The sequence below is a fragment of the Apium graveolens genome, chromosome 4 (genome assembly GCF_009905375.1).
Source record: "Apium graveolens cultivar Ventura chromosome 4, ASM990537v1, whole genome shotgun sequence".
Classification (NCBI taxonomy): domain Eukaryota; kingdom Viridiplantae; phylum Streptophyta; class Magnoliopsida; order Apiales; family Apiaceae; genus Apium; species Apium graveolens.
In genome coordinates this window covers 306,893,027-306,908,904 of record NC_133650.1, presented here as the reverse complement: position 1 = coordinate 306,908,904, position 15,878 = coordinate 306,893,027, and the positions used below count along the sequence as shown (strand labels likewise).

The window sequence follows — 15,878 nt, the reverse complement described above, 5'->3', positions numbered from 1 at the left end:
CCTAAGACCGGAAGACTTCTTTCCAACATATACTTTTTCTCTCCCTTATGTGAGAGCATTTGAGTTTGTCTCTCCTTTCTTTCTTTAAGATTGTGTGAGTTTTTGTGGTCATCAATGGAGGATATTGAAATGCAAATGGAGGAGATGGATATAACAAATGAAAAGAATGAAGAATTATCACTGGATGAAGGGGTTGAGGAGGACATCAACAAGTTTGATCTTTGCTTGGTGGGACAATTCTTGACTGAGAAGAACATCAATGTTCGTGCAATGAAAACAAAATTAGCCGATTTATGGAAACCTGCTATGGGTATCAACATCGAGGATTTGAAACCAGGCCTGTTTTTATTTCAATTTTATCATAGAGAGGACATGAATTGGGTTGTTTCCAGTGGTCCATGGACGTTTGATGGTGCATTGCTGGTGCTGAATTATATAAAGTCAGGGGAGGAGCCTACTATAGTGCCTTTGTTTGAAGTGGATTTCCGGATTCAGATTCACAACCTACCAGTGGGGTATATGTCTGAGGTGGTAGGGAAGCAACTAGGCAACTTCTTTGGCAGATTTTTACAGTATGATTCGAAGAATAATTCGAGTATTTGGAGAGAGTTCATGAGGCTGAGAATCAGAGTCGATATACGTAAGCCGTTAAAAAGGAGGAAGAAGATTTGTAAGAAAGATAAATCAGAAGTGATGGTCAATTGCAAGTATGAAAAGCTAGGTGATTTCTGTTTTATTTGTGGGATGTTATCTCACACGGAACGTTTTTGTCAGAAAAAACTGGAAGCTGGTAGTGAGGAAATTGTAAGAGAGTGGGGACCCTGGTTACGAGCTTAGCCTCGCAGGGCGGTGGGGAACAACAAAAGTAAGTGGCTTAGCGAGGAGGGAGATGGAGACTGGGGAAGACAGGGCGGGATGAGTAATCACAGAACGGAGAAGCAGGGGTTTGAAAAACCTGATTTTTCGCATACAGGGTTGATCAGGCGTGATAGTCGGGCTGTTAGAGATTACGATAAGTCTGGTGCTGATATCTCGGGCAAATCAAAATTTGTGATTAGTAATGAGATTGGCAAGGAGGGAAATTCAAATGCTAGTGGGCTAATTGGGCTGGACACTGAGGAGAATTATGGGCTTAAATTTGAAGAAAGAAAAAGACAAAGGAGCGAGGCCCAAGACAAAATAATGCAGCTAGAACAGAATGATAACACCAACACGGACTCCACTCTTTCTGGAAAGGATTGTTTGGAGACCTCTTCATCGTTATTGGCTTAGCTTGCTAAGCAAGCTAGCCAGCAGCAATGAGTTGCATAAGTTGGAACTGTCGAGGACTTGGGAACCCTAGTACAGTTCGAGCACTTAATGATCTTTTGAAGGATCATAATCCCAGTTTTCTATTTCTGATTGAAACTATTTCTTTCGCTAATAAAATTGAAGAGCTTCGAGTTCGTTTTGGTTTTGATTCTTGTTTTTCAGTTGATAGGGTAGGTAGAAGTGGGGGTCTTGCAGTATTGTGAAAGCGTTCTATGCAGTGTGAGATAACAGGTTATTCTAATTATCATATTGATGCTCTTTTTTCGGAAAATGGTCATGCTTCTTGGCGATTAACCTATTTTTATGGGTACCCTGAGCGTACTAGGCGTCGAAATTCTTGAGATTTAATTCGTAATTTGGCCAATATTTCTTCCCTACCGTGGTGCATATGGGGGGATTTTAATGATCTTTTGCTTGCTTCAGACAAGAAAGGGTCTATTCCTCATCCCCAGTTTCTGTTAGATGGTTTTGGGAGGGCCATAGAAGATTGTCAATTGTCTGAACTCAGCATGAGTGGAGGAAAGTTCACGTGGGAAAGAGTAGGGGTTCTAATGCTTGGGTGAGGGAAAAGTTGGATCGTGGCTTTGTAAATTCGAGTTGGTGGAATAAGTTCCCTATGTATAGTTTGAAATTGTTGCATATTTCGGTGTCCGATCATGAGCCTATTTTACTGGAGTTTTTGAAGGCTGATATCTCGAAAAAAAACGTTTCGGTTCAGGTTTGAAAACATGTGGCTGAGGGATCCAAATTTTGTTAAGGAAGTCGCTGATGTGTGGAAAACTATTCCTATATTACATCTACTTCCCAAACTTTTTGAGGTTTCTTCGTTCATGGCTCGTTGGGGAAGGTCGTTTTTTCATAAATTTAGAGAAAAGGTTAAGGAGCATAAGGCTGTTATGAATAGAGTGGTGGACTGTTGTAACGAAAATAGTGTGAAGTTATATTTGGATGAAAAGGAGAAACTGAATGCTCTGTTATTGCAAGATGAGACTTATTGGAAGCAAAGAGCAAAGTTGTTTTGGCTTCAAGAAGGTGATGATAACACAAGATTTTTTCACTCATCTGCTTCTGCAAGGAAGAAAATGAATAGGGTTAATTTTTTGATTAATGATGCTGGAATTAGAGTGGGGGATCAGGTGGGAATGTGTGAAGTTGTTAGGGATTATTTTACGTCACTGTTCACAGGGGAGGCTAATACTGTGGACTCGCATGAACTAAATGGTCACAGAATTGTGTCTGAAGAACAAAACAACAGATTAGTGGAAGATTTTTCTTTCAAAGAGTTTACAGTGGCGATCAAACAGATGCACCCTGATAAGGCCTCGGGACCTGATGGTCCCAACCCTGCGTTTTTTCAGAAAATATGGTCGATCATGGGTCAAGAGGTGTTTAGTTTTTGTAAGGTATGGCTTCGTACTAAAAACTTTCCCAATGAACTTAACTTTACAAATGTTGTTCTAATTCTGAAGAAAGATAATGCCTCATGTCTTAAAGATCTCAGACCTATTGCTCTTTGTAACGTACTCTATAAAATCCTTGCGAAAGTATTAGCTAATAGAATGAAGGAAGTTTTGCCTTTTATCATCTCTGAAAACTAGTCAGCGTTTGTTAAGAACAGAGGATCTGCTTCTGCAAGGAAGAAAATGAATAGGGTTAATTTTTTGATTAATGATGCTGGAATTAGAGTGGGGGATCAGGTGGGAATGTGTGAAGTTGTTAGGGATTATTTTACGTCACTGTTCACAGGGGAGGTTAATACTGTTGACTCGCATGAACTAAATGGTCACAGAATTGTGTCTGAAGAACAAAACAACAGATTAGTGGAAGATTTTTCTTTCAAAGAGTTTACAGTGGCGATCAAACAGATGCACCCTGATAAGGCCTCGGGACCTGATGGTCCCAACCCTGCGTTTTTTCAGAAAATATGGTCGATCATGGGTCAAGAGGTGTTTAGTTTTTGTAAGGTATGGCTTCGTACTAAAAACTTTCCCAATGAACTTAACTTTACAAATGTTGTTCTAATTCCGAAGAAAGATAATGCCTCATGTCTTAAAGATCTCAGACTTATTGCTCTTTGTAACGTACTCTATAAAATCCTTGCGAAAGTATTAGCTAATAGAATGAAGGAAGTTTTGCCTTTTATCATCTCTGAAAACTAGTCAGCGTTTGTTAAGAACAGAGGTATAACAGATAATGTGTTGGTTGCATTCGAAATTCTTCATCATATGAGCTGTAAAAAGCGTGGTGAGGAAGGTGAGGTCGCCCTTAAGCTAGATATTAGCAAGGCCTATGACAGGGTTAGTTGGTCTTTTCTTAAGCAGCGAATGAGAATCATGGGTTTTTGTGAGATATGGATTGACTGGATGATGTTGTGTGTGAAGACAGTGACGTATAACTTCTGTTTTAATGACTCCATCATTGGCCCTATTATTCCGAAGAAAGGGTTAAGACAGGGGGATCCTCTTTCTCCCTATCTATTTTTGATTTACGTTGAAGGCTTGTCAAATGCTCTTGATGTTGCTTCAGATGCTAGGGAGATTAGAGGGTACAAAGTAAGTCCAACAGCTCTAGTTGTATCTCATCTCTTGTTTGCAGATGACTCATTTTTATTTTTCCAAGCAACTACTGAAGAGACCACCAACATTAAACGTTTGATTGTGAATTATGAGAGATGTTCAGGGCAGTCAGTAAATTTCCAGAAATCGGGGGTTTATTTTAGTGCGAATGTAAGGCGTGATAAGCAAAGGGAGTTGTCTTCAATTCTGGGTGTTTATAGCGACCTATCAAACACAAGATATCTTAGGCTGCCTTCTTTGGTGGGTAAGTCTAAAAAACGGGTGTTTAGCTTTCTAAAGGATAAAGCTACCAAACGCATTCAAGGGTGGAAAGTGAAGCCTATCTCTCAAGCAGGCAAGACAGTGCTAATAAGGAATGTGGCTCAAGCTATCCCGTCTTATAGCATGTCGTGTTTCTTGATTCCAAAAACGCTATGTCGAGAGTTGGAGCAGATGTTTAGTAATTATTGGTGGAGATCTGGTAGGAGTAATGACCAAAAAGGAGTTAATTGGCTTGCGTGGAGTGGAATGAGCACTACAAAGAGCAAAGGGGGGTTGGGTTTCCGGAATTTATATGGTTTCAATATTGCCCTGTTGGGCAAGCATATATGGAACTTTTTTTATAACCCTAACTCTTTGGTGGCTAGATTATTCAAAGCGAAATACTTTCTGATGAGGATCAAGGAATGAATATGTTAATTTGGATTTGGTTATGCGTACTTGTGGTGATGTTCAATTGGAGAGGATGCAAACATAGGTTATGCAGCTTACTTGGACAACAAGGAATAAAGGAGCGATGCATGAAGTTGGACAAGTAGCTGATTATTATATAATTATTAATTCGAATTTTGCTTGCAAGTTTTTACCTTTCACTTGAAAGAGTTTTTCTTGTTTTAAGCACTTAGAATTTTATTTTCCTATTTGGATTTGGTTTTTGTCTTTTTTCTATTCGGATTTGGTTTTTAAATTTGTTTCCTAGAAGGATTCAGATATTGGCTAATTCAAGCTGATATTGAATTTCTCTCGGAATCCTATTGGGGTTGGGTTATTGTCTAAGCCTATAAATACCCTTCTAATGTAATCTTTTAAGAGAGACAATGGATGATATAAAACTTTTGTTTTGAGATAAACTATGAGTAGTTTTTCTTCCCTCTAAACTTAAATTACTGGATTGTTTTGAAGGTTAGATTCGAATTACTTAGTTTCTGGATTGATCTAAGCAATTTGAGATTCAAAGTTCACGTTTCTGGATTGATCGTGTTCTTTTGAAATATCCTCTTCTTCTCTTATCCCTTTTCTTCTTGTTTTTCCTTTCTTTGTGGTGCGATCCACATCAATTTGGTATCAAGAGCCAAGATTTTTTCTCCAATTTCTTAATTGTCGGGAGATCTAGGTTTCAAAAAAAAAATACTATTCACGAGTACTGTTCACAGGTACTGTTCACGGGGGTACTGTTCACAAATTACTGTTCATTGGCACTATTCACGGGTTACTGTTCACGGGCACTATTCATCGGCACTGTTCACGGGTACTGTTCTCCAAAAAAAAATTTCAGATTTTTCTTATGGCTACGGATGAATTGCTCAGAAAATTACTTGGAAAATTGGATGAGATTGATAAACGTACTCAAAAGCTTGTTAATTCAACGGAATCGAGGTTTGATGCATGGGATAAAATTTTAATTAAGGTGAAAGATAGTGATGAAGTCTATGATCCTGGTATAGATCTTGGTTATTTTACAGGTTTGGGTAGTATAGATGATTTTGTTGAATGGGTTACACAAGTCGACAAGATTTCTGCTTATACAGGTTGGACTGAGATGAGAATATTCAAGATTGCAGCGCTTAAACTTACAAAGAAAGCAGGCTTGTGGTTTGATAATCTAAACACAAAAAGAGTTAGATCTGGAAAAGAAAAGATCATGACTTGGACATCTCTGAAGAAGAAACTTCGTGCAAAATATATTCCTTTGCATTATAAATTCGAATGTATAATGAAGATGACATCCCTCTCTCAAGGTACTATAAGTGTTTCTGAGTATACTTCTGAGTTTTATAGATTGCGTCTTATTTGTGACTTGGAGGAGACGGAAACAATAAAAATTGGAAGATTTATTCGTGGATTGAATTTGCCTATTTATCGAAAGGTTAAATCAAGTCCATATATCTCGTTTAATGATGTATGCAATCTTGCTTTGGAATTTGAATCTTTTCAACATGACGAGAAAATGAAGTCATCCCTTCACGAGTTTACTCTTTCAGAAGAAACTAAAGAAGAAGACTTTGTCAGTGTGGAGAATGTCGCAGATCTTGTTGCTGATTACCATGTGTTACATGTGGCGACTACATCAAGTTTGGATGAAAAGGATGAACCAGTTACAAAAGAAGCTATGGTAGAGAAGCATGAAGAAAGACAGTCACTTGATGATAAATTTTTGGTTGTTGAAGAAAATCAAATAGATACATCTCTTAAACTTGTGTGTCGTGACATGGTTGAAGAGAAAAAGGTACTCGAGGATATGTTCCAAACTAAAGAGGTTGTGTACAAGGAAAACAACATCATCATCGTGGAACACAATGATTTTCTAGGGGTAGAGAACTTGTTGAATTCACCTATCTCATCAAACTATCTTATTCTTTCGAGTTTACTTCCAAAGATATTGCTGATGGAATTGAAATTTAAGGCTTTCAAGTTCTACGAGAAATCACCTCGTTATGTGCTTATTCTTAAATACTTTAGAACTCGAGGACGAGTTTTCTTCAAAGGAGAGGAGAATGATGAGGATCAAGGAATGAATATGTTAATTTGGATTTGGTTATGCGTACTTGTGGTGATGTTCAATTGGAGAGGATGCAAACATAGGTTATGCAGCTTACTTGGACAACAAGGAATAAAGGAGCGATGCATGAAGTTGGACAAGTAGCTGATTATTATATAATTATTAATTCGAATTTTGCTTGCAAGTTTTTACCTTTCACTTGAAAGGGTTTTTCTTGTTTTAAGCACTTAGGATTTTATTTTCCTATTTGGATTTGGTTTTTGTCTTTTTTCTATTCGGATTTGGTTTTTAAATTTGTTTCCTAGAAGGATTCAGATATTGGCTAATTCAAGCTGATATTGAATTTCTCTCGGAATCCTATTGGGTTTGGGTTATTGTCTAAGCCTATAAATACCCTTCTAATGTAATCTTTTAAGAGAGACAATGGATGATATAAAACTTTTGTTTTGAGATAAACTATGAATAGTTTTTCTTCCCTCTAAACTTCAATTACTGGATTGTTTTGAAGGTTAGATTCGAATTACTTAGTTTCTGGATTGATCTAAGCAATTTGAGATTCAAAGTTCACGTTTCTGGATTGATCATGTTCTTTTGAAATATCCTCTTCTTCTCTTATCCCTTTTCTTCTTGTTTTTCCTTTCTTTGTGGTGCGATCCACATCACTTTCCCAGCTCGAATGTTTTGAAGGCTGGCAAAGGGAGTGGTTCTAGCTTTGTTTGGAAGAGTATTTGGACTTTGAAGAAGGAGTTGTGTAATGGGTTCAGGTGGGTCTTAGGGAATGGCAAGGATATAGTTGCTACTAAGGATCCATGGCTTAGGAAGAAATCTGATTTTCGTGTCGAGAATAATGCAGTTTATGATGGGAGAGATGAAATTGTTTCGAGTCTTTTTATTCCAAATGAAAAGCAGTGGAATGTAAGGTTGATCAGAGATCGTTTTGTGAAGGAAGACGCAGCTGTGATTCTGGCTGTTCCCATCCCTCGGCGTGAGGTTATGGATAGAGTGGCTTGGACAGACTCACCCGATGGAATTTATAGTGCAAAGTCTGGTTACCGGTTCTGGTACAACTTGAAGTTCGAAACTAATGCAGTGCCTCAGAGTGTTGGCTGGAAGAAGGTATGGCATCTGAGAATTCCTAATAAGATAAAGGTGTTTATTTGGAAATTTCTTCGAAATGTTGTTCCTACACGTAAGAGGTTAAGTGAAAGAGGCATCAGAATTGGTATCACTTGTCCAATGTGCTTATCGGATATAGAGCATATGACACATCTCTTTTTTGAGTGTGAGTTTGCTCGTGGCTGTTGGGAGCATGCTAATTTAGTTTATGATTGGAGTGAAGTAGAGTATGCCCATGATTGGTTGCTCTCCAAGGTTAGTTCTGCACCTATGGAAGAAGTAAGTAAAATTTGTGTTGTTTTGTGGGGAGTTTGGCATTGGCGTAACAAGAAGGTTTGGGATGCAAAATTAGTTTCCTCTGCGTTTGCTATGGACAGCAGTTTTAGTATACAGCGGGAATGGCTTGAAGCCAAGGGGAGTCAGGTGGTTGTCTCTTCTCATACCAGCAGGGTAAAGCACCAGGAGGTTCATAAATGGAAATGTCCTGATGCAAGCACCATTAAGATCAACGTGGATGCTCCTGTATTTCAAAATGCTCAGTCATTTACAATGGGTATGGTGATGAGGAATTACTTGGGTGAGTTTCTAGTAGGTAAGAATTTGTGTCTTCCTATGGCCGACTCCGTTTTCAAGGCTGAAGCATTAGGGGTTCGCGAAGCCTTATCATGGATCAAGGACCAACAACTTCATGGAACTAAAGTGTTGGTAGAGTCGGACTCATTGCTCACGACCAAAGCAATTGAAGGTGATAAAGTGATCTGTTTAGAGGTGGGTGAGGTAATAGAGGAGTGCAAACAAGCTCTCCATAATTTGTCTACAGTGTCAGTCTATTTTATCCGGAAGAATGCTAACAGGGTAGCTCATGAAATTGCTAGAATCCCTTGTTTAGTCAATTCCCAAAATATTTTCACGTCTCCTCCTACGTGCTTGTTGGAGCCTCTTATGTTTGATCTTTTGAGTTGAATGCATATTTTATTTGATTTCAAAAAAAAAAACCGCTCCTTAGGACCTGACATAGAAACCGCGACCAGAGCTAACAAGTGAGTCACTGTATTCGCAGATAGATAATCAAAAACTAGTAACACTTCCTAAAGTATTTCAACAATAGGATACAATCATCAATAATAGTATTGAAAGTTTGAACATGAATTGCATCCACCACAAATTTCGAATCCATCTCAAATATTCATAGAAAATCACGCCATTGATGAACCCAGCTGAGAGCTTCATAGAGACTCAAGGCTTCAGACTCACGTGCTGGTCTCCCTCCCCTAATAATATTACTTTTGGCTCCCAAGAACACACCACGATCATCACGAACTACACACGCAACTCCAATCTCGTCTTTCTGATGTGAACAACTCCACGATCATCACGAACACGCATTTCTTCTGTACCACAGCCACCAACAATGGAGTCCAACGGTTGTGCGAAGAGTTCTTCATTTCTAGACAAAAAATGTTCTCATTTGAACCTATGAAAATAGGTTTAATAAAACGCTGAATTAATCTAGTACCGGATAATACATCGTATCTAACGAAAAAATAGGTACGGGAGGGAGAGAAGATAATCGCCGGGGAATATTGTTCTTTTAAAGAACAATATTCCAGGTTTCGGAGTGCATTTAACGTTAAATATTGTAGACACGGGAACACATCAGCATTGAAAACCATTTTCTGCCCATTGTAAGAATAATACAAACTAAGAGTGATGAGATTGGACAACCTTCTCAAAGTGTGCACTGGATCCTTGTCGGAATTAGTAAAAGCTAGACTTAAATCAATGACTGAATGTGGCAGCAAACTTAGTTCATCTGGATCTTTCATCTTGCCTATCAAATCGACCCTCTTGAGATGTTTGCATGACGAAAGTGGTTTGATTGTCGAAATACAATGTTGCATGTACAGGCGTAATGATCGGAGACCTGTCAAATTAGCTATGGACTCAAAACTGTAATCTTTTTCTTCTTCTCCTCCACTACCTTCAATACTAAGTGTATGAAGATTGGTCCAGTTGATGGTATCTATATGGAACCATTCTGTATATGAAATGCACTTAATAGTCTGGAGTTTTGTTTGGTCGCTGCAAATATTCAGTTTCCCTTCAATATTAAAAAAGATTAGATGCCTTATTCCCTTCAACTCGCATATCTCTTCAGGAAATTCGTAGTTAGAAGAGCAATAAAGCGAGCCACAAAAAGTTTGCAACTTTTTGAGTTTGCCTATACTTGGAGGAATTACTACTTTTTCGCCACTCCCATCCATTAGGCCCAAGAACTTTAGGAGAATTAAATCTCCTATTTCTTCTGGTATACCCTTTGAACTTTCAACGCCCCTCAAGTCCAGAACGTTAAGATATTTAAATCTTGTGCACATCAACATCAGATTCATTTCTACTTCGGGTTTAAAATGTTCAATTGTTATCGCTAATGACCGCAACTTTAAAGCATCGGAATTAGGCCCAATTAATTTTAAGTACTCACCAATTCCATTGTAAATGGCATGCCGTGATTGTCCTTGCAACGAACGGATGGGATTTGGATGTTTTTTACTTGAGTCGAAAACTCCCAATATCTTACGCTCTGTGGCCTTCTCTATGGCAAGATCACGTACAAGATCATGGACCCGGCACAGCAAAACTTGTCCTTCAGGAGAGAGTATTTCTATCTGAATCATATTGCGATTGATAAGCTCATTTATATAATCCTCAGCCACATCCTCCATGTCTACTCCATCTTCTTCATCACCTTCTGATATGAATTCCTCTGCAATCCATAACAATTTTAACTCGAAAACATTAATAATATAGTCTTCTGGAAATCTTGCAAGGTAGAGAAAACATTGTCTCGGTCGGAAAGACAAGTCATTATAACTCAAGTTCAGTAATTCTGCAATCTCTGAAGACTTGCCCTTCAATTTTTTCCAAAGATGGTCTTTCACTTCTGACCAAAACGTAAACGTCTTTTTTTGCAATAATAGTCCACTCAGGATTACGATTGCAAGTGGTAAACCTCCACATTTACCTACCATCTCTTTACCTAATATCTCCAGGTTTGGGGTTGGTTTTGTTCTCCTGCAGAACAATTGCCAGCTCTCATCTGCTCTCAGAAAACGGAGTTCATGGACAAAACATGTGTCATCTATACCCTCAGCCACTGCTTTGTTCCGCGTGGTTATAATGACTCTGGCACCGTTCTTCTTGTCTGGAAAAGCCTTTCTAATCTTTTCCCAAACCTCTACATCCCAGATATCATCAATCACCACAAGATAATGATCCACATCTAGCAGTATGTTTCGCAGGTGCCTCCTCAACTCAACTTCTTCCATCTCGTTCAACGAATCTTGTCTATCTCCCGTGAAGGACTTTATTATCGTCCGCAGAACATGTGTGATTTCATATTCCTCGGAGACACAAACCCAAGCACGACTTTTGAAGTGACTCAATGCACTAGAGTGGTACAACTTACTAGCAAGTGTAGACTTGCCCAACCCCCCCATTCCATGAATGGAAATCAGTTTAAGGAAGGGATGTCCATTACCAAGTTGAGCCAACAAAGTCTGGACATCATCCTGAAAACCAATAACGTCATCCTCATGGTCAAATGAAGCCGCTCTTAGAAATGTTCTCTTTCTTTGTTGCACGTCGGGAGTGTTTATGATTATGTCGTTGATACGATATTCGTCTCTCCTACTCTTGATCCCGATGATTTTTTCTTTGAGTGACTCGATATCCTTGCCAATGTCATAAAGATTGGCTTCTTTCTTGCATATGCATATAAAGCTCCGCATACGATCCAGAACACCACCTTGCTCATGAGCTGCATGTTCTCCTTGCTGGGCGCTAAACCTCTCTAGTACAATAAGAGCTTGATTCGCAACATCTCTGACACTATTTGTCCACAGGCGGATATGATCCTTATCTTGGTGTGCTTCTTCAGCTCTTACAGAAATAAGTAGGTAGCCAAGTTCATCTTTAAGCCACTCCACACCATCTTTCACTCCGATCCTAATGTTAACTTGTTGGGTAACAAATTCACTAAGTTTTTCAATAGTAAAGGATACAGCTGCATCAACCATTCTTCTTTATCAAGAATAATTCACTATGGTATTTGATTTAAGTTATCGAGCAGCTTTATTTTTCTATCAAAAAAAAATCACATTAAAAGTATTGACCATGAACTGGAGAGGTACAATGCCTGTAATCCATTAAACTACTCAATTATTGATTTGAAGGACTTGACGAAGCCATTAATCCAAAGGATTAGACAGAGAGGCTGATTAGATCATTACAGTTGACAAAAAAATGCAGGTGTGAATGCGATCCAATGGTGATTGATATATGATACAGTAGTCGAGGAATGAGCAAAACCGAACCGAAAACAGTAGAATGACTACTGACTAGTCATTAGAGTGTTTTTCAGCAGTGAGGTTCTGCACATAGCGTAAGTAGTCAATGAATTAGACTGGTAATTTTAACTACTCGAGCTCAAGCTCTATAATATGTATAATGCTAAAATGCCATTATAACCCTTCGTTGAGAGACTCAATATCAAGCCCAGGAAAATAGCAATTGACTTTTACATCTGTTCAGCACTGAGGTTTTGCCCATGAGATAAGTAATCAAATGAGAGAAACGCATTTGAAGGATATGTAAACAACCCAACTTTTGTCAGAATCATAACACGAATGACATGGCAAATGAGTTATTACCTCCGCCCATTTATATACAAATGGTTGGGGCACGGAAGACAAGAAACATAATAAAATAATATTAGCACAAGTTATCTTTTGATACGAGAGAGGATAGCTGGACTAAAGGGCTTTATAACTTGGTGTTCAGTATTGTTGATGCAGAGCATGAGCTCATTTTACCATCAAACTGTTTAAAATATTTTATTCTTTTATATTTACATTAAAACATATAAATATTTATACTCTTTGTTTTTACACAAATAGACTTTTATAATTTATAAACTTCATTTTATATTTCCTCAGTTTATTGTTTACATTACTTTTCGGCACGTTTTTTAATACTCGTTTAAAATATAGTTTTTATAATATTTTTTTTTTAAAAAAAATTAAATAAAAGTTTTATTTTTAAACTTTTATTCAAAAAAAATTATTTTGAAAAAACATTATGAAACCATATTTTATAGAATTCTCGAAATGCGTGCCGAATAGCAACGTATACATCCCAGTAGACGGAGGGAGTATTAGATAATGTCCATCTTATCGTTTATTTACTTTTATAAAATATAAAATATTTTTTAAGATAATATATGAATGATTTAAAATTTTATTAAGTTGCGTTAAATTAAGTAAAATAACATATAATTACTTTAATTTGAAAATTACTAAGTAAACAAGTAACAACTTCTATTCTAAGTAAACTTTATTTTCTATTAGTTATTAGTTATTGTACATTTTAGCGCCAGTTTACTTTTAAATTTGGTAATATTATTTTAAAAATAATTAAAATGACTTTGATGACATTTATTAACTTTTAAACTGAAAATTATTGATTTAACGATTGTGTTTCTTATATCTATCACAGCGTTATTTACTTTTAAGTTAAAAAATAGTTTTTAACAATAACAAATTTATGGGTTGTATTTAGATTATATTAAGTCATATTAAATTAAGTATAATAATTTCTATTTACTTTTAATAAGAAAAATATTTTTTATCAATAATTTATTAATATTAAAAAAACTATACTGAAAAAACTAATAATAAATAATTATCAAATAATATTAATTAATATTAAAATATCTAAAATAACAGATATTTGGTAAGATAAATATATAATTTGTTTCACAAAACTAATATATTAGATTGTATATCAAATAAACAATTAAGAATTAAAATTATACTAGTAAATGTCATAAGTGAGTCGATTAATTTTAACCACATAACTATTTTTTACAAATACCAATTTAATATTTGATATTAATATATTAATTTCAATATGTGTTTCGCACAGATTATAAATTCAATTCTCTATGAATACTTATTCGATATTTTTAATTTCGGGCACGTGCACGGATTATTAACTATATATACTAATAAGCGAAACCATATTTTTCTAAAAGATACCAAATCTTGATACTCACTAAAAAATTACATAACTATTTTTAAAATTTTATGCAAATATTTTTAAATTTTATATAATTAAATCTCAACTAACACAATTAACTTTATTTTATGTAAGTTTTGTTTTCACTTCAAATTTTAATTATTAGTGTAATCCAAGTGTCGAATTATTTTTACTAATTGATCTGTATTTTGCAAATGATAAAATTCAATTTTATGCAAATAATAACTTGATATTATTTTTAACTTCACCCATTGTTACTTCGACTAGCAAATCCAACAGTGATCCAAAATCCAAATTTGGGGATTACCCCAAATTTCATTTCAATACTGATCCAAATGGTGATCTAAATTTGGATCAAAATGGTGATCTAAATTTGGATCAGTGAACAGTAGTGATCCAAATTCTATTGTTCACTGATCCAAATTTGGATCAATTGTTTAATATAAAATAATGATTTTGTTATTTGTAGTTTATGATATTTTAATTTAATTTTTAATTTTTTAATTATATAATTAATAACATAATATAATTAATAGCTAACAAAATTTATTTTTCAACTAAAACTTAAAAAATGCGAAAACATAATTTATTAAAATTTAAATAAAAGTACATTGAAGAGTGAGAAGTGCCGGATCCAGGAATTGAGACTATTCCGATCGATGAAAATACTCGATTCCAAAAATTCCTAAACCGCTTTAGAAAAATAAAAAATAAAGAGGCACATATTATGCATTAATTAACCATTTGTAGTAAGAATATACTAATTAAGAAAATTAGTGTGTATCAATAATATTTTATATGTTAATTATTGCAATTATTGTGTTTTTCGTGAATTAAGTGCATAAATTTAATATTTTTATATGTATTAATTTTTTTTGATTTAATTAATTTATGAAATATTATATAAATTATTAATAATGATTAAAAAATAAATTTAAGATAAAATTGCTTAATATGATATTTATATATTATTATATACAAAAAGTAATTTGGATCAAATATTTGCATCATATTGTTGGAGTTGGTTAAAAATTTGTATCAGAATTTGGATTGATGCAAATTTAAATTTTTTAAATCAAAACTGTTACAGATGGCCTAATGACTCTACTACCGTTTTCTTCTTGTCTGGAAAACATTTTTTTTTATCTATTTTCAAACCTCTACATCCCATGGATCATCAATTATGACAAGATAGTGATTCCTATGGAGCAGTATATTTCACATCTCATGTATCATCAATCACCGCAAGATCGTGATTGCCATTAAGCAGTATATCTCGCATGTGCCTAATTCATCCTTAAGCCACTCCATACCATCTTTGCCTCGGGTACTAATGTTAACTTGTTTGGTAACAAATTTCATTATGGCCCGTTTGGAAAACTGGATTTTTTCTGGATTTGATCAAATAAGTCGTTTGGTAATTTGGATTTTATTTGAAATTCAGGACATTCAAATATTAATATAAACATGAAAATTTGAAATGACAACTCAAATCATATCATTTGAAATCCCCCATTTAAATTGAAATACAAGTTTTCAAACCCCCTTTTAAGTTTTTCAATTGTGAAGGATTAATTGCATCAACCATTTTTCCCTGTCATGTAAAAATTAAACTGCGGTTTGTGACTTTGAAAGAAAAACTAAACAGCCTGATTGAAAGCCTTTATGACTTGACAGGGAAAAAAAGGTGTATTCAATTGAGATTTTAAAAGATTTTTTGAATTTTGAAAATCCTAAGATATTCAATTTGAATTCTAATTTTTTTTTAAATTTGAAGGTATTTGATAGGGATTGAAAAAATATTTTAAAATTCGATGATATTCAATTTAGATTTTAAAAAATCCATTAGCATCTGGTGGTATTTAATTTAGATTTTAAAAAATTCATTAAAATCTACTGGTATTCAAAAGTACATGAATTTTTTGTATTTTATAAAATTTTAGATTTTGATATATTTGCTAGTGTATTTTATGTTTTCAGAAAATTGCTCTAAAACTTTGAGAAGAAGATGAAGAAGATTT

At 35.2% G+C, this 15,878-nt stretch overlaps 2 protein-coding genes across 2 annotated transcripts; one reads left to right on the top strand and one right to left on the bottom strand.

Moving 5' to 3' along the window:
• Positions 1–114: 114 nt before the first annotated feature.
• LOC141720045 (uncharacterized) lies at positions 115–837 on the top strand. The gene has a single exon (XM_074522401.1). The coding sequence runs from the start codon at positions 115–117 to the stop codon at positions 835–837; it is 723 nt and encodes a 240-aa protein (XP_074378502.1).
• An 8,244-nt stretch (positions 838–9,081) lies between these two features.
• Positions 9,082–11,837, bottom strand: LOC141720044 (putative disease resistance RPP13-like protein 3). Its single transcript, XM_074522399.1, has 2 exons — positions 9,487–11,837; positions 9,082–9,208 (listed from the first exon to the last, which is right to left on the bottom strand). Exons 1-2 carry the CDS (start codon positions 11,835–11,837, stop codon positions 9,082–9,084), a joined length of 2,478 nt encoding a protein of 825 aa, XP_074378500.1.
• Between the last annotated feature and the right edge of the window lie 4,041 nt (positions 11,838–15,878).